The following is a 20,342-nucleotide window of genomic DNA, read 5'->3' on the forward strand; positions in this document are numbered from 1 at the left end:
AACAACCATGAAAATACATGTAGCCGCGCATAGACTTGCACACCACATGATATTTGAATACTGTACAGAACATTATTCATTTCATGAATGAAGACCTTCAGTCATTCACAAAGGACGTTTGCAAGTGGGCAGTTTAGTTTCCTATCCCATGTCAGCCTGTATGTGTATGGACAGGCCCATGGGCGACATAGTTTAAATTCTGAGATTTCGGAACATTATTTTTTCATTTTTTCTTTCTACGTATGTCCCCATGAAAACAGCATGTAGAATCTTGGAAGTACGTTGGACAGAGACTGGCCACAGCATGGAGAGTTTCTGAACAAATGGGTTTCCAGAATTGAAATAATGTTCTGAACCTATATAATATATTTCATCTTTGGATTAACAATATAATGCTTATTGAATATCATTCAAGTTATAACATTGTTATAATGTGGAACATTGTTGTTTTCGCTGCATTCCAGGAAATACACACAGAAATGTTAGGTGTATTGAAGAATACACCAAATACACCAAGGGCTGTGTATGATGCAAACTAAGTGCAGGAACTGTTGTTAAATACCACGAGCTACTAGATCAAGTATCTTTTGATGGTTTTGTGGCTTTAAATCAATGCTAAGAATTGGATTTGTATCTGCACTCAGCCACTGACCGTTAGGTGGGTTGGGGTGTTCCTGGTGTACCACTGTTTGTATTCAATGTGATGCGTGATACTGTAATACTATCATAGTTACCACAAGAATTTATCTGTCTCTGAATGAATATTAAAATATGTTTCCACCAAACACCTGCAAATATATTATTGTTAGAATACTGATAAAACATTATCTTAAATGGAATATTGTCTCTTCAGAATATTGTATCTATACTATATATGTTAGAGTGCACTGTGACGTCAAAACAGCGTAAAAGTATAACTGTACTCTGGAAAATCACATGTGTGAAACCGGTTGCGTAAATTATACAGCTCATCTTTTGACTTTTGTATTTTATCTATATCTTACTTGAACCATGAAGAACTAAAATATTTTTCAACCAAATGATCTGGTTCGAGAACTGACGATGACAACACGAAAAACGGCAGAAAACACGCAATTTGAAGAGCAGTTGTTGACAAGTCTAGCCTCTATTAATGGCAAACTGTCACAGATTACAACCCTAATGGATACGATGAACACCTCTTTGAGAGAGGTGGCTCGCACTAGAGGAGAGGATTTACCATTGCATGGTGCAAGATCGGAATACCAGGATTCATTGAAGGAAACAGCTGAAAACCTACAGAAAGGGGTGAGTGACATTGTCTCGGCTAATGAAGCAAACCTCATTGAAGACTCAGCTAAAATAAGAATAGAAAGTAAAGCGTCTGAGATACAAGTATCAATGAATCAAGTACGGAGTTCCATTCTAACGAAACGGAAACAGGCATACTGGGGGTATGTAAACATTTCCAATCTGGCAGAAACGTAACAACGCGTGGCGTCTGATGTTGATTAATGAATAATTTGCATTCTCAGTAGGAAGTGACAACTTGGAGACGATGGCTTGCGGTATATACAGTTTTACTTTATATATGTAGATATATACATACAAAAGACACTATGTGCCAGGTCAGCACATAGTGGTTGTGGTTGTGGTTGTTGTCTAGGTGCCCCGGAGCACCCAGCCTAACCCTAGCTAGGCTAAGGGTAAGACCTTTCTTTTTTTTACTCTCCTTCTTTCTGGACCAAGGCTTATATAGTCAAGGTCACCTGACATTTAGTAAGTAATAAATATAAATGTAAACAGTAAATCATCAGTGACATACTTGCACATCCTGTTCAGGATGGCAGATGGTCGATATACACAAAAATGGGGATTAACAAATAGGATTAGCATCTTATAAATAACAGCAACTAAGTGTTTCCAGGCATATAGATGTCATGGCTCCAGGGTAATGATCCTTTGCAATTAAATGTTCTTCAGACGATGGGCGTCGTAAATCAGTCGCTATGACACACGTATCTAAAATGGCTCTGTGGGGAAAAACGGATCATACCTCCTAAATTCCAAATCAAGCCTATAAAGGGGGAACCCGACACACAGTGTGTCCTTAGAGAAAAACGTGCCATGGATTCCATGAAAACTGTAATTGAACTTTTCAGACTGCGTGTGGAGTCCCATAAACTGAAATTCAAAGAAATGGATGCAGAAATCATTGAAGAACTTGTGAAAACAACAAAGGGAAAAGTACTTGAATTGTTGCAGAAAGAATGGGACAGAGTATGTCAGATTGAAGAAGAAATATCTAACAAGCGATTAGAGAAAAACAAGAAACGGCATACAATCTATACCTTAAACGTCAACTCAAAAGAAGAAAATCCCTTCATAAAAAATCTAAGAACTGAGGGGAAATCTTATGCTGACGTGACAAAAATAAAACCACCCTAATCACATTCTGTGAAACTGACTCTCAGAGATCCTCCAACACAGAACTGTACATTCAGAAAAAGCACAACGTCCCGGGGATGAAGACCCACCCGAACAATCAACATCACTCAAGGCAGACCTTCAAACCAGGGGTGACAGCAAGGCCAAGGTCGCCAAAGAAGCCCAAACCATAAACAATGTCCCTTACTCATTAGCACGTAGAATCTGCACAATCGTGCACAATACAAACTCGATGAACTGAGGGAATCACTATTAGAAAGAAACTATCCTAGAAAAATAGTGGAAGACGCAATAAACAAGGCTAAATCACAAAACCGTTGTGATCTTTTAAAACCTAAAGATAAACCTAACGAGAGTGTTCTCCCTTTTGTTACAACCTTTAATCCCCAAAACTCGGAAATATTTTGAAGTGTTCGGGAATCACTGTATTCCTTAAATAAGTGTAAAGAACTAAAACAAAAAATATCACAAAATAAACTTATTAAAAGTAAAAGACAGTCAAAATCTGAAACAGATTCTTACTAGGGCTTCTTTCTCACATGGAAAACAAGAATGTAAAACAGTAAAACAAAAGTGTAACAGACCAAATTGTGGTACTTGCCCTCATGTTTTACAATGTTCTTCTTTTACATTCAAAGATGGGAAAAACTTTCTATGTTCGTGAAAATATGAATTGTGCTTCGAAAAACTTGATTTATGTCATACAATATGCTGGATGCAAGGCCGAATTCATTCGACAGACAGGGGACACCCTAAGAGCAAAAGTGAGAGTCCACCGACAACAAATAAGGGACCCGGCCTCTTGTCGATGTATCCCACTCAGTCAACACATTGAGGGTCCACCGACAACAAATAAGGGACCCCTCTTGTCGATGTATCCCACTCAGTCAACACATTGAGGGTCCACCGACAACAAATGAGGGACCCCTCTTGTCGGTGTATCCCACTCAGTCAACACATTGAGGGTCCACCGACAACAAATGAGGGACCCCTCTTGTCGATGTATCCCACTCAGTCAACACATTGAGGGTCCACCGACAACAAATAAGGGACCCCTCTTGTCGGTGTATCCCACTCAGTCAACACATTGATCAGTGTGCCTGGAATAAAACACCAAATTTTGTGATATTCCCATTTTACAAATGTGACAATGATGCATTGAGAAAGATAAAAGAAAGTTATTTTAGTAATACTTTCAAACCAAAATTAAATGGTGTGAAATAATTGAATTATTTTATACAATTATATGTATTGTACATTTTACTGCCACTACAATACTTAATTATTTCTGTATGTGTTGTATGCCTGCCCTATCGTCTTATGCCTGTCTTATTGTGACGTCACAAAGTTAGATTGCACTTTATATACATTTGTGTATATCAAATACCTGCTTTAGATTTCTTCAGAATTTGTTTTGTTTCAGAAAAGTGGATCAAGGCAAAACCAAAGAAAGAAGGTTCTGACAATCAATAATTTGTAAAGGTGTGAAAGTTTTCTAAAATTATTAAAATCTCCACAGAACAGAGTCTTGAAGTTCTTTGTTGACTGAATGTTGACTGAATGTGGAATGGATTACCATGTCGGTCCTTGGCATGGATTACCATGTCGGTCCTTGGCATGGATCACCATGTCGGTCCTTGGCATAGGTCACCATGTCGGTCCTTGGCATGGATTACCATGTCGGTCCTTGGCATGGATCACCATGTCGGTCCTTGGCATAGGTCACCATGTCGGTCCTTGGCATGGATTACCATGTCGGTCCTTGGCATGGATCACCATGTCGGTCCTTGGCATAGGTCACCATGTCGGTCCTTGGCATGGATTACCATGTCGGTCCTTGGCATGGATCACCATGTCGGTCCTTGGCATGGGTCACCATGTCGGTCCTTGGCATGGATTACCATGTCGGTCCTTGGCATGGGTCACCATGTCGGTCCTTGGCATGGGCCACCATGTCGGTCCTTGGCATGGATTACCATGTCGGTCACTGGTATTGTGTTTTCTGCAGCGCATGCCTGGAGGGTGTACAGTCTGGGACTATTTGTCGTAATCATTTGTATCTTGTATAACAGTGACTGGGTGTTGTACGTTGTGAACATTGGCAGCAACACACTGAGATTCTTCAACACTCTGGTTCGTTTTCAAAACATTCTGGAAACGTTATAAACAAATGTTCCCAGAAAATGTTTCGTAAATTGTTTTAGGGAATGTTTTTAAAACATTTTCGTGTTATTTGGGCATCACTGTCGTAAACATGATCATCATCGTTAATATGATGATCATCATCAACATGATCATCACTGTCATAAACAGGGTCATCTTCATCAAAATGGTCATCACTGTCATTAACAGGGTCATCTTCGTCCAAATGGTCATCACTGTCATAAACAGGGTCATTTTCGTTAAAATGGTCAGCATCATCAACATTGTCATCGTTGTCATCGTTGTCAGTATGTCACTGTCATCAACATTGTGATCATTACCAAGCCATCATCATCACGGAGACCGCCTCCCGGGTAGAGCGTCTGTCCGGTGAGCGGAAGACCCGGGGTTCAATCCCCGGCCATGTCATACCAAAAGACATTAAAAGATGGTACTTGTTGTTACACTGTCTGGCGCTCGGCATTAAGGGGCTACAACAAGGACTGGTTGGCTCGGAGTCAGTATACTGTGTCTGAGTGGGGTATTCGTGTTAAACTGCTGCATGGTATATCAGTGAGATAGCCCATAAATCGGCATCAGTCCACACGCACGCACGCACGCTATATAAGTGCAACAATCTTGGACGCGACGGTAAACCCAGTTTCACCTCACCTCACCTCATTATCAACATCTCTGCATAAAGTTACATCGTCACTGCCACTGTCACAACATATTCCCCATTATGTTCATTCCTCCTCATCCTCATCAGCATCAACATCATCATCATCATCATCATCATCAGCAGCAGTAGTACAATCAACAAATTCCAGACATCCGGATGTAGGCGTTGATGCTACCAGAGCAAGGAATATGGAACAGTTCCCCGAAATGAAACATGCCCTACCTGTGTTGGACAGATTGACCATTCTCTCCTGCTCCTTCCCTTGTGACCCTTCCCAGAATCCCTTGACCTTGATAGAGACCTGGATTTGTGGCAGACGACTCAATACGAGGTACACCTGAAGTGAAAATTATAACCATTGTTGGCAATTTGTTGCTACGGACACCTGTCCACATGATTTCTAAAGTCATCACTTATTTCAAAGAAGTGAACAGTTAATACATACATCAAAGAAGTAAACTGTTAATACATACATCAAAGAAGTCAACTGTTAATACATACATCAAAGAAGTCAACTGTCAATACATACATCAAAGAAGTCAACTGTTAATACATACATCAAAGAAGTCAACTGTCAATACATACATCAAAGAAGTTAACTGTTAATACATACATCAAAGAAGTCAACTGTTAATACATACATCAAAGAAGTCAACTGTTAATACATACATCAAAGAAGTCAACTGTCAATACATACATCAAAGAAGTCAACTGTCAATACATACATCATAGAAGTTAAACCGTTTGCTCGTCATGCCAAAGACCCGGGTTCGATTCCCGACACGGGTACAATATGTGAAGCCCATTTCTGGGCTCGCTCGCTCACTCACTCACTCACTCACTCCCTGTCCCCTACAAGAGTAAGACAAGACCTCACCTGATCGATCTCTGTCTGGTTCATTTCACCATTCAACATGGCAGCCAGGGCCTCAAACTTCCCCTCACACACCGCCACAAGCTCTGGGAGAGTTTCGATTGGTCCTCGCAGCTCTGGGAAACCTTTCTGCCTGGCGCCTCCACCTCGGGGCCTAAACATACAACATGTCCTGTCTGTCACTTCATACAGTGGGAGTGTACATAACTGAGGCAGTGCATGATGGGAGTGTATATACCTGACGCAGTGCATGATGGGAGTGTATATACCTGACGCAGTGCATGATGGGAGTGTATATACCTGACGCAGTGCATGATGGGAGTGTATATACCTGATGTAGTGCATGATGGGAGTGTAAATACCTGATGCAGTGCATGATGGGAGTGTACATACCTGACGCAGTGCATGATGGGAGTGTACATAACTGACGCAGTGCATGATGTGACTGTACGTACCTGAAGCAGTGCATGATGTGACTACGTACCTGAAGCTGTGCATGATGTGACTGTACGTACCTGAAGCAGTGCATGATGTGACTGTACGTACCTGAAGCAGTGCATGATGTGACTGTACGTACCTGAAGCAGTGCATGAGGGGAGTATATGTACCTGAAGCAGTGCATGATGGGACTGTACGTACCTGAAGCAGTGCATGATGGGAGTATACGTACCTGAAGCAGTGCATGATGGGACTGTACGTACCTGAAGCAGTGCATGATGGGACTGTACGTACCTGAAGCAGTGCATGATGGGACTGTACGTACCTGAAGCACTGCATGATGGGACTGTACTTACCTGAAGCAGTACACGTGGTAGGGCATGACGTTAGGGAGGGTGAGGAGGGTCGAGTCCTCCAGCCATCGACCTTGCACCACCATCTGGATCAGTTGAATCACCCGCAGTGACGTCGCCAACCATCCCTGGTCCGCTGACACATCCAGCATGGCCTGTGAGGTGACATTAAAAGCAAATTAGAAACTACAGCTGTTGCAGCAAGTGTACAGCCTAAAAAAGGTATGTTTAATTTTCTTAGAAAACAAAGTACATGTCTGCCTTCACAAGACTGTGTCTGACCCCAAACCAAACCAAAACAGGAGCACATGTCCTAGTGTTGAAAGAGTTGTCCCTCTTTGACTGCTTGCTGGCAAGCTCCTCACAGAGATATCCCGTTCCACGCTCTCTATACTATTGCTGCCACCAGTCATAACTCCTTACAGATATATCCCGTTCACGGTGCTCTCTATACTATTGCTGCCACCAGTCAAAGCTCCTCACAGAGATATCCCGTTCACGGAGCTCTCTATACTATTGCTGCCACCAGTCAAAGCTCCTCACAGAGATATCCATTTCACGGAGCTCTCTATACTATTGCTGCCACCAGTCAAAGCTCCTCACAGAGATATCCCGTTCAGGGAGCTCTCTATACTATTGCTGCCACCAGTCAAAGCTCCTCACAGAGATATCCCGTTCACGGAGCTCTCTATACTATTGCTGCCACCAGTCAAAGCTCCTCACAGAGATATCCCGTTCACGGAGCTCTCTATACTATTGCTGCCACCAGTCAAAGCTCCTCACAGAGATATCCCGTTCACGGAGCTCTCTATACTATTGCTGCCACCAGTCAAAGCTCCTCACAGAGATATCCCGTTCACGGAGTATCTATACTATTGCTGCCACCAGTCAAAGCTCCTCACAGAGATATCCCGTTCAAAGCGCTCTCTATACTATTGCTGCCACCAGTCATAACTCCTTACAGATATATCCCGTTCACGGAGTATCTATACTATTGCTGCCACCAGTCAAAGCTCCTTACAGATATATCCCGTTCACGGAGTATCTATACTATTGCTGCCACCAGTCATAACTCCTTATAGAGATATCCCGTTCACGGAGTATCTATACTATTGCTGCCACCAGTAATAACTCCTTACAGAGATATCCCGTTCGCGGTGCTCTCTATACTATTGCTGCCACCAGTCAAAACTCCTTACAGATATATCCCGTTCACGGTGCTCTCTATACTATTGCTGCCACCAGTCAAAACTCCTTACAGATATATCCCTTTCGCGGTGCTCTCTATACTATTGCTGCCACCAGTCAAAACTCCTTACAGATATATCCCCTCCACGGAGCTCTCTATACTATTGCTGCCACCAGTCAAAACTCCTTACAGAGATATCCCGTTCGCGGTGCTCTCTATACTATTGCTGCCACCAGTCAAAACTCCTTACAGATATATCCCGTTCGCGGTGCTCTCTATACTATTGCTTCCACCAGTCAAAACTCCTTACAGATATATCCCGTTCGCGGTGCTCTCTATACAATTGCTGCCACCAGTCAAAACTCCTCACAGAGATATCCCGTTCGCGGCGCTCTCTATACTATTGCTGCCACCAGTCAAAACTCCTTACAGATATATCCCGTTCAAAGCGCTCTCTATACTATTGCTGCCACCAGTCATAACTCCTTACAGATATATCCCGTTCACGGAGTATCTATACTATTGCTGCCACCAGTCAAAGCTCCTTACAGATATATCCCGTTCACGGAGTATCTATACTATTGCTGCCACCAGTCATAACTCCTCACAGAGATATCCCGTTCGCGGCGCTCTCTATACTATTGCTGCCACAAGTCAAAACTCCTTACAGATATATCCCGTTCGCAGTGCTCTCTATACTATTGCTGCCACCAGTCAAAACTCCTTACAGATAAATCCCCTACACGGCGCTCTCTATACTATTGCTGCCACCAGTCAAAACTCCTTACAGATATATCCCGTTCGCGGTGCTCTCTATACTATTGCTGCCACCAGTCATAACTCCTTACAGATATATCCCGTTTGCGGTGCTCTCTATACTATTGCTGCCAATTTGCACTTGTCAGAGGGGAACACAAAGTACGTGATCTAGACTACCAGTTGTCGGACTTTCATTTTTGTGGAAGCCTCGTTGGCTGAGTGGGTTGGATTGGTGGCTTTGTGTGCTGGCGATTAGGTGCCTCACTCTGGCAAGTGTGGGTGGAACTCAACCTAAACAAGTACGAGAATCTGTACTATACAAAGAAAGTGTTATCCTAAATATAACATTTGTTATATTAAGGGAGAAGTTGGTTGAATTTCTGTTTGTCTGCAATCTCGAACCAATCCGATCAATCAAACAAAAATGTAAATTCATCTGGGAAATATGATCAGTCGTAAACCTTTTCAAAATTAACTGTGATGGCATTCCCAAAGACATTAACAAAAGTATAAACTTTACTACATTTGGGGTTAGAGGCCAAATTTCAAGATTTTTGTAATGGCCGCGCCCACATTGGTGGCAGCGATGTTACCGAGAGTGTAACGAAGATGTCACATGCCTGGAAGGAGCTACACTTGTTGAACATGGTTCTCAGGGAAAGAAATGGTTGTGGAGTGGAGAGTGGGTGGAGTGGGAATGGGCGTGCTGGAGTCTGCTAGGGCATGCTAGGGTGTACTGGAGTGTGCTAGGGTGTGCTAGGGCATGCTAGGGTGTGCTGGGGTGTGCTAGGGCATGCTAGGGTGTGCTGGGGTGTGCTAGGATGTGCTTGGGTGTGCTGGGGTGTGCTAGGGTGTGCTAGGGCATGCTAGGGCGTGCTGGGGCGTGCTGGGGTGTGCTTGGGTGTGTTGGGATGTGCTAGGGTGTGCTGGGGTGGCTTGGTCCATCACTGAGAGATGAGATGGGTGAGGGGTAGGGGCTTGTGGGGTGTGAGTTTGAGCTGTTTGAGGTTGTGTGAGGGTGTTTGAGTGGGGTTGAAGGGTCTGAGGGATTTTAGGTTGTGTGTAAGAAGTGTGAGCTGGTTGAGAAGGGGATTCAGGGATTCAGGGACTAAGGGAGTTGTGGGGTTGAGGGGAGTTGTTTTGACGGGGTTGGAGGGGAGGTTGAGTTGAGTTATGAGGAGTTGAGGGGAATTATGGGGAGTTGAGGGGACTTGAGGGGGGATTCAGGGGAGTTAAAGGGGTTTGAGGGGAGGTTGAGGAGAGTTGTGGGAAGTTGTGGAGGGTTTTCGGAAGTTGAGGGGGGTTGTGGGAAGTTGAGGGGGGTTGTGGGAAGTTGTGGGGGGCTGTGGGAAGTTGAGGGCTTTGATGGGGTTGAGGGGAGGTTGAGGTGACCCACCTGGAGGATCCTGATAGCCTGGTCCAGGACAGACTTGGTGTCGGTGTAGTAGTCGGTGGACGGCAGCTGCATCTGGGAGAAGTGAGCCTGCAGCAGGATGTGGGTCTTGGTGTGGGCGGAGTCGTACGAGTGGGGGTTCACCGCCAGGGGGACCTTCTGGGCCAGGTCGCTACCAGGATACATAACAAACATAACAATCAGTGCCTCATTTGCTGTGCAGTGCAGTCCGATAATCATGGGTTAAGTGCCAGAGTCGTCCTGATAATGATTGTATTTGTCAGCGTCAAAACCATACCAGCAGGTGACGCCAAGTGACAAACGTCTAAGACCTGGTTCTTCCTGCACATCGAGCTGACTGACAACACCCCTGACATACCTGAAGAACTGGGCCTTGTTCAACAAAGTCAAAGACATCTTAACTCTAAAAATCACATTCTTTTCACAGCCTCACGTTTCAGCTCCATGGGCCGTGTAGTTTTCAAAAAGATGTCAGATGACTGAAAACAAGCCACCTACCTGTTGATCTGGTCCTCATTGTGGCGGACTGGGAGCTCCGCATACTCGTGGGCATTCTGGGAATGAACAGAAAAAATGTGACATCACTGCTCCAAACAAGAATATGTTATTCTGATCCAGCTGCACTAATCTAGGGAGGCAGTTCTAAAGAAGGTCACAAAGTCAGTTGTGAGATCATATAAGTCTTTCTTTGTTGCTAATTCTGCTACTAACAAGTGCAAAAGTGAGCGTGGCTCACTAATACCCCCGACCTGTCTTGTGTGTCAGTAGTTACAAATCAAATAGCTAGGATAGGGTTAGCCTAGGGTTTGAAAAATTCATAAAAAAATGGAAAATTAATAAAAACAATTTTTTTCTTTGGACTGCATCTCTCCATATGACACAGATTATATGTTCTAAGTTTGAGATGAATCCCCTGAATAGTTTAAGAGAAATCGCGCGGACAAAGTTTTTGGACAGACGGACGGACAGATTGACAGACGGACAGACGGAACCTTGGTATAAAAATAAGGTGAATATTCTTTGTGTCCCAATCCTTGTAATCAACTATTGACCTTGATATTTATGATAATGTGTATATAATCACAGTGGGTGGAGCTGCCTCTTTACAAGACATATGATGATACACAATGCCTGGTTTAGAAAGCGGTCAAATGTGACAAAAGTTATATACTTTCTTAGTAAAGTACAGATTCTAGACCTTCTTTGGGCTCCCATCCGGGATTCGAACCCACACTGCCAGCGAGTGGGAACCCATTTAATAATCATTTCACTCTAAATATCGACTGAGTGTTTTATATAGGATGACGGTGCACCAGTGACAGTGTCTCGGGTACCAGATCTCTGAACATGGGTATGAAGTACTGGCAAGGTCCAGATTAGCGAGGTCTGGACTGACAAGGTGTGGATTATGGAGGTTTCAGTGTAGACCTGGACTTACAGACAAGATGTCCAAGAGTTCTGGCAGTGTCGACTCAGCCTTGAGTTCGTTACAGAACATGCGCACGGTGTTGTGGTTGAGGTAGTAGTAGGAGGAGATGCGGCCGAGGGTCAGCGGCGTGATGCTGCGGTTGTCCTGGAAACACACACATCGTCTTAACATGAACACAGAGTATGTGGAGAGCTGTATCACTGTCATACATATCTAGGACATACAGGAGAGCATCTCTAGGATGTACATGAGAGCATCTCTAGGATGTACAGGAGAGCATCTCTAGGACATATGGGAGAGCATCTCTAGGATGTACATGAGAGCATCTCTAGGATGTACAGGAGAGCATATCTAGGATGTACAGGAGAGCATCTCTAGGATGTACAGGAGAGCATATCTAGGACATACATGAGAGCATCTCTAGGATGTACAGGAGAGCATTTGTCTCTTCTTTGCTCCATCCTCTGAGGGAGAGACAGTAAGAATCCTCACGTTCCATCACTCACCTCACCAACTTGCAGACAGTAAGAACCCTCACGTTCCATCACTCACCTCACCAACTTGCAGACAGTAAGAACCCTCACGTTCCATCACTCACCTCACCAACTTGCAGACAGTAAGAACCCTCACGTTCCATCACTCACCTCACCAACTTGCAGACAGTAAGAACCCTCACGTTCCATCACTCACCTCACCAACTTGCAGACAGTTAAAGAACCCTCATGTTCCATCACTCACCTCACCAACTTGCAGACAGTAAGAACCCTCACGTTCCATCACTCACCTCACCAACTTGCAGACAGTAAGAACCCTCACGTTCCATCACTCACCTCACCAACTTGCAGACAGTAAGAACCCTCACGTTCCATCTCTCACCTCACCAACTTGCAGACAGTAAGAACCCTCACGTTCCATCACTCACCTCACCAACTTGCAGACAGTAAGAACCCTCACGTTCCATCACTCACCTCACCAACTTGCAGACAGTAAGAACCCTCACGTTCCATCTCTCACCTCACCAACTTGCAGACAGTAAGAACCCTCACGTTCCATCTCTCACCTCACCAACTTGCAGACAGTAAGAATCCTCACGTTCCATCACTCACCTCACCAACTTGCAGACAGTAAGAACCCTCACATTCCATCTCTCACCTCACCAACTTGCAGACAGTAAGAACCCTCACGTTCCATCCCTCACCTCACCAACTTGCAGACAGTAAGAACCCTCGAGTTCTATCACTCACCTCACCAACTTACAGACAGTAAGAATCCTCACGTTCCATCGCTCACCTCACCAACTTGCAGACAGTAAGAACCCTCACATTCCATCATTCACCTCACCAACTTGCAGACAGTAAGAACCCTCACGTTCCATCGCTCACCTCACCAACTTGCAGACAGTAAGAACCCTCGAGTTCTATCACTCACCTCACCAACTTGCAGACAGTAAGAACCCTCACGTTCCATCACTCACCTCACCAACTTGCAGACAGTAAGAACCCTCACATTCCATCGCTCACCTCACCAACTTGCAGACAGTAAGAACCCTCACGTTCCATCGCTCACCTCACCAACTTGCAGACAGTAAGAACCCTCACATTCCATCGCTCACCTCACCAACTTGCAGACAGTAAGAACCCTCACGTTCCATCACTCACCTCACCAACTTGCAGACAGTAAGAACCCTCACATTCCATCTCTCACCTCACCAACTTGCAGACAGTAAGAACCCTCACGTTCCATCCCTCACCTCACCAACTTGCAGACAGTAAGAACCCTCGAGTTCTATCACTCACCTCACCAACTTACAGACAGTAAGAATCCTCACGTTCCATCGCTCACCTCACCAACTTGCAGACAGTAAGAACCCTCACATTCCATCATTCACCTCACCAACTTGCAGACAGTAAGAACCCTCACGTTCCATCGCTCACCTCACCAACTTGCAGACAGTAAGAACCCTCGAGTTCTATCACTCACCTCACCAACTTGCAGACAGTAAGAACCCTCACGTTCCATCACTCACCTCACCAACTTGCAGACAGTAAGAACCCTCACATTCCATCGCTCACCTCACCAACTTGCAGACAGTAAGAACCCTCACGTTCCATCGCTCACCTCACCAACTTGCAGACAGTAAGAACCCTCACATTCCATCGCTCACCTCACCAACTTGCAGACAGTAAGAACCCTCACGTTCCATCACTCACCTCACCAACTTGCAGACAGTAAGAACCCTCACGTTCCATCACTCACCTCACCAACTTGCAGACAGTAAGAACCCTCACGTTCCATCACTCACCTCACCAACTTACAGACAGTAAGAACCCTCACGTTCCATCATTCACCTCACCAACTTGCAGACAGTAAGAACCCTCACATTCCATCGCTCACCTCACCAACTTGCAGACAGTAAGAACCCTCACATTCCATCATTCACCTCACCAACTTGCAGACAGTAAGAACCCTCACATTCCATCATTCACCTCACCAACTTGCAGACAGTAAGAACCCTCACATTCCATTACTCACCTCACCAACTTGCAGACAGTAAGAACCCTCACGTTCCATCGCTCACCTCACCAACTTGCAGACAGTAAGAACCCTCACATTCCATCGCTCACCTCACCAACTTGCAGACAGTAAGAACCCTCACGTTCCATCGCTCACCTCACCAACTTGCAGACAGTTAGAACCCTCACGTTCCATCACTCACCTCACCAACTTGCAGACAGTAAGAACCCTCGAGTTCTATCAGTGCCTTCTCTACCAAGCCAGACAGATACTTGTTAATGATGTCCTGCTCTGTGTTGTCCAATTTGTAGTAACTGCAATACAATATACATTGATCAGTACATCATTATACATACAACACAGCAGTCAATACAACATACAACAATCAATACAACACAGCAATCAATACAACACAGCAATCAATACAACATACAGCAGTCAATACAACAGACAATATGATGATATCATTACAGGGGTGGTCTCCCTCTGGCCTTGGGATAGGTCAGAGGTCAAAAGTATGATATTCATATGACGGTTTATGATGATCGTATGATGGTTGTATGCCGGGTTGAAAAATACACATAATCATCAAACAGCACCTCCAGTGAGATGATCCAATAGTATGAGGGTGGTTGCTGAGATGAGGGTGGCTGCTGAGATGAGGGTGGTTGCTGAGATGAGGGTGGTTGCTGAGATGAGGGTGGCTGCTGAGACGGGGTGGTTGCTGAGATGAGGGTGGTTGCTGAGACGGGGTGGTTGCTGAGATGAGGGTGGTTGCTGAGATGAGGGTGGTTGCTGAGATGAGGGTGGTTGCTGAGATGAGGGTGGTTGCTGAGATGAGGGTGGCTGCTGAGATGAGGGTGGTTGCTGAGATGAGGGTGGCTGCTGAGATGAGGGTGGTTGCTGAGATGAGGGTGGTTGCTGAGATGAGGGTGGTTGCTGAGATGAGGGTGGTTGCTGAGATGAGGGTGGTTGCTGAGATGAGGGTGGCTGCTGAGAGGGGGTGGTTGCTGAGATGAGGGTGGTTGCTGAGACGGGGTGGTTGCTGAGATGAGGGTGGTTGCTGAGATGAGGGTGGTTGCTGAGATGAGGGTGGTTGCTGAGATGAGGGTGGTTGCTGAGATGAGGGTGGTTGCTGAGATGAGGGTGGCTGCTGAGATGAGGGTGGTTGCTGAGATGAGGGTGGCTGCTGAGATGAGGGTGGTTGCTGAGATGAGGGTGGTTGCTGAGATGAGGGTGGTTGCTGAGATGAGGGTGGTTGCTGAGATGAGGGTGGTTGCTGAGATGAGGGTGGTTGCTGAGATGAGGGTGGTTGCTGAGATGAGGGTGGTTGCTGAGATGAGGGTGGTTGCTGAGACGGGGTGGTTGCTGAGATGAGGGTGGTTGCTGAGATGAGGGTGGCTGCTGAGATGAGGGTGGTTGCTGAGATGAGGGTGGTTGCTGAGATGAGGGTGGTTGCTGAGATGAGGGTGGTTGCTGAGATGAGGGTGGTTGCTGAGACGGGGTGGTTGCTGAGATGAGGGTGGTTGCTGAGATGAGGGTTGTTGCTGAGATGAGGGTGGTTGCTGAGATGAGGGTGGTTGCTGAGACGGGGTGGTTGCTGAGATGAGGGTGGTTGCTGAGATGAGGGTGGTTGCTGAGACGGGGGTGGTTGCTGAGATGAGGGTGGTTGCTGAGATGAGGGTGGCTGCTGAGATGAGGGTGGTTGTGTGATGGGAGAATGATGATGGCAGTTCTCCAAACATACAGCCCCTCTATTATCAAATAGTTTCATTTGCTAAAAAATATGTGACACTGTGCTATACTGCTGGATTGTCGACCTCTTTATACACAAACACATGGACAGATACCCACTGAATCTGTGTGTAGCTGTGTCTAACTAGATAACATGGCCCTATGTCCACTGAAGCTGTCTAACTAGATAACATGGCTTCCATATGCCCAGTGAACCTGTCTAACTAGATAACATGGATATAAACCCCTTGAAGCTGTGTCTGGCTAGATAGCATTCATATATCCCCCTTGAAGCTGTGTCTGGCTAGATAGCATTCATATATCCCCATTGAAGCTGTGTCTGGCTAGATAGCATTCATATATCCCCACTGAAGCTGTGTCTGGCTAGATAGCATTCATATATCCCCACTGAAGCTGTGTCTGGCTAGATCGCATTCATATATCCCCATTAAAGCTGTGTCTAGCTTGGCACCTCCATTATGGGGCTAGCTTTCAGACCAAAATTATTTGACCAATTATAACAAGTAGAATTTACCATTTCATCTCTTCATAGCTATTCTAGCCAAACATCTGAGAGAGATACTTGCTGGTTGGATTTCAATTACCTTTGATCAAAATATAAAAATGAATACTAAACACAAAGGTATCTAAAATAGATCCATTTATTTCATAACCACTTGACAGCCAGCTTCCGCAGCAAAGAGGGGTGTGCACTTGCTACATTCTCTTTCCTGGACCATGTGTTGCCACTGATGAAGGCTCCTCATGGTGACACGACTCAGTGAGTGAGTGAGTGAGTGAGTGAGTGAGTGAGTGAGTGAGTGAGTGAGTGAGTGAGTGAGTGAGTGAGTGAGTGAGTGAGTGAGTGAGTGAGTTGACTTTAACACTTCTTTGAGAGAGGTCCAAAGTGATGCAGATCTTGGATGTTTACCACTTCGGTGAAACACATCATCGTCAATACATCACAGGTTTATTAACCCAACGTTCCTGAATACGTTGTCAATACATCACAGGTTTATTAACCCAACGTTCCTGAATACATCGTCAATACATCACAGGTGTGTTTGCCCTACGTTCCTGAATACATTGTCAATACTTCACAGGTTTATTAACCCAACGTTCCTGAATACATTGTCAATACTTCACAGGTTTATTAACCCAACGTTCCTGAATACATTGTCAATACATCAAAGGTTTGTTTGCCCTACGTTCCTGAATACATTGTCAATACATCACAGGTTTATTAACCCTATGTTCCTGAATACATTGTCAATACATCACAGGTGTGTTTGCCCTACGTTCCTGAACACATCGTCAATACATCACAGGTTTATTAACCCTATGTTCCTGAATACATTGTCAATACATCACAGGTTTGTTTGCCCTACGTTCCTGAACACATCGTCAATACATCAAAGGTTTGTTAACCCTATGTTCCTGAATACATTGTCAAGACATCAAAGGTTTGTTTGTCCTACGTTCCTGAATCCATCGTAAGTGCTTCACACATGTAACCACTACATGACACATGTAACCACTACATCACACATGTAACCACTACATCACACATGTAACCACTACATGACACATGTAACCACTACATGACACATGTAACCACTACATCACACATGTAACCACTACATGACACATGTAACCACTACATCACACATGTAACCACTACATCACACATGTAACCACTACATGACACATGTAACCACTACATCACACATGTAACCACTACATCACACATGTAACCACTACATCACACATGTAACCACTACATGACACATGTAACCACTACATCACACATGTAACCACTACATCACACATGTAACCACTACATCACACATGTAACCACTACATCACACATGTAACCACTACATGACACATGTAACCACTACATCACACATGTAACCACTACATCACACATGTAACCACTACATCACACATGTAACCACTACATGACACATGTAACCACTACATCACACATGTAACCACTACATCACACATGTAACCACTACATCACACATGTAACCACTACATCACACATGTAACCACTACATGACACATGTAACCACTACATGACACATGTAACCACTACATCACACATGTAACGACTACATCACACATGTAACCACTACATCACACATGTAACCACTACATCACACATGTAACCACTACATCACACATGTAACCACTACATCACACATGTAACCACTACATCACACATGTAACCACTACATCACACATGTAACCACTACATGACACATGTAACCACTACATGACACATGTAACCACTACATCACACATGTAACCACTACATCACACATGTAACGACTACATCACACATGTAACCACTACATGACACATGTAACCACTACATCACACATGTAACCACTACATGACACATGTAACCACTACATCACACATGTAACCACTACATCACACATGTAACCACTACATCACACATGTAACCACTACATCACACATGTAACCACTACATCACACATGTAACCACTACATGACACATGTAACCACTACATCACACATGTAACCACTACATGACACATGTAACCACTACATGACACATGTAACCACTACATGACACATGTAACCACTACATGACACATGTAACCACTACATGACACATGTAACCACTACATCACACATGTAACCACTACATCACACATGTAACCACTACATCACACATGTAACCACTACATCACACATGTAACCACTACATGACACATGTAACCACTACATCACACATGTAACCACTACATCACACATGTAACCACTACATGACACATGTAACCACTACATCACACATGTAACCACTACATCACACATGTAACCACTACATGACACATGTAACCACTACATGACACATGTAACCACTACATCACACATGTAACCACTACATGACACATGTAACCACTACATCACACATGTAACCACTACATGACACATGTAACCACTACATGACACATGTAACCACTACATCACACATGTAACCACTACATGACACATGTAACCACTACATGACACATGTAACCACTACATCACACATGTAACCACTACATCACACATGTAACCACTACATCACACATGTAACCACTACATCACACATGTAACCACTACATCACACATGTAACCACTACATCACACATGTAACCACTACATCACACATGTAACCACTACATCACACATGTAACCACTACATCACACATGTAACCACTACATCACACATGTAACCACTACATCACACATGTAACCACTACATCACACATGTAACCACTACATGACACATGTAACCACTACATCACACATGTAACCACTACATCACACATGTAACCACTACATCACACATGTAACCACTACATGACACATGTAACCACTACATCACACATGTAACCACTACATCACACATGTAACCACTACATCACACATGTAACCACTACATCACACATGTAACCACTACATGACACATGTAACCACTACATGACACATGTAACCACTACATCACACATGTAACCACTACATCACACATGTAACCACTACATGACACATGTAACCACTACATCACACATGTAACCACTACATGACACATGTAACCACTACATCACACATGTAACCACTACATCACACATGTAACCACTACATCACACATGTAACCACTACATCACACATGTAACCACTACATCACACATGTAACCACTACATCACACATGTAACCACTACATGACACATGTAACCACTACATCACACATGTAACCACCACATCACACATGTAACCACTACATCACACATGTAACCACTACATCACACACCAGCAGCTTATATTCACAGGTAATGGATTAACTGTGAGTTAATACAAAACAATGTTTTGTTTGTTGTTCAGCAATAGTCCAGCTATATGACAGTGGTCTGTAAATAGTAGGTGTGTATGGTTTTACGCCGCTTTTAGCAATATTCCAGCAATATCATGGCAGGGGACACCCAGTAGTAATGCTGTGCCATCTTTCACAAATATTCCCCTCAAACAAGCTCACTCTTGCTACGCTTAGCTGCCCCCCCCCCCCCCCCCCCCCCTACGCACACGACATCATCAAAGTATGATCACATGTGTACTCTACTTGACAAAAATACACTGAACAAATTGCTGTGTCCACAACATCCTTCTTTGCAATAAGTAAGTTTTGAATTCGAGGAACAATCTGATTAAAATGAGATGTTTGACTCAGGTACGTTACAAATCCAGGTCCTGATCTGAGGAACCCTCCGCCGTATGATCGTTGAACTGTGAATGTCAAGGTCACTCTTTGTGAAATAAGTAAACAAAGTAATTATGATCCAAAATAACTTCAGGTTTTTGTGATATGACATT

General features: G+C 44.3%; 1 protein-coding gene across 2 annotated transcripts in view; it reads right to left on the reverse strand.

Moving 5' to 3' along the window:
- Nucleotides 1–20,342, reverse strand: part of LOC124112359 (activating signal cointegrator 1 complex subunit 3-like) — a 265,355-nt gene that overhangs the window by 5,425 nt on the left and 239,588 nt on the right. For both annotated transcript variants that reach the window (XM_048383405.1, XM_048383406.1), the window contains 7 exons: nucleotides 14,424–14,535; nucleotides 11,717–11,851; nucleotides 10,777–10,832; nucleotides 10,261–10,429; nucleotides 6,920–7,071; nucleotides 6,129–6,279; nucleotides 5,474–5,588 (listed from right to left, as the gene is read on the reverse strand). In XM_048383405.1, the coding sequence (XP_048239362.1) occupies nucleotides 5,474–5,588; nucleotides 6,129–6,279; nucleotides 6,920–7,071; nucleotides 10,261–10,429; nucleotides 10,777–10,832; nucleotides 11,717–11,851; nucleotides 14,424–14,535 (890 nt within the window). The remainder of the gene's footprint in view (nucleotides 1–5,473; nucleotides 5,589–6,128; nucleotides 6,280–6,919; nucleotides 7,072–10,260; nucleotides 10,430–10,776; nucleotides 10,833–11,716; nucleotides 11,852–14,423; nucleotides 14,536–20,342) is intronic.

The sequence above is a fragment of the Haliotis rufescens genome, unplaced genomic scaffold (assembly GCF_023055435.1).
Source record: "Haliotis rufescens isolate VD_foot unplaced genomic scaffold, xgHalRufe1.0.p SCAF_48, whole genome shotgun sequence".
NCBI classification, from domain to species: domain Eukaryota; kingdom Metazoa; phylum Mollusca; class Gastropoda; order Lepetellida; family Haliotidae; genus Haliotis; species Haliotis rufescens.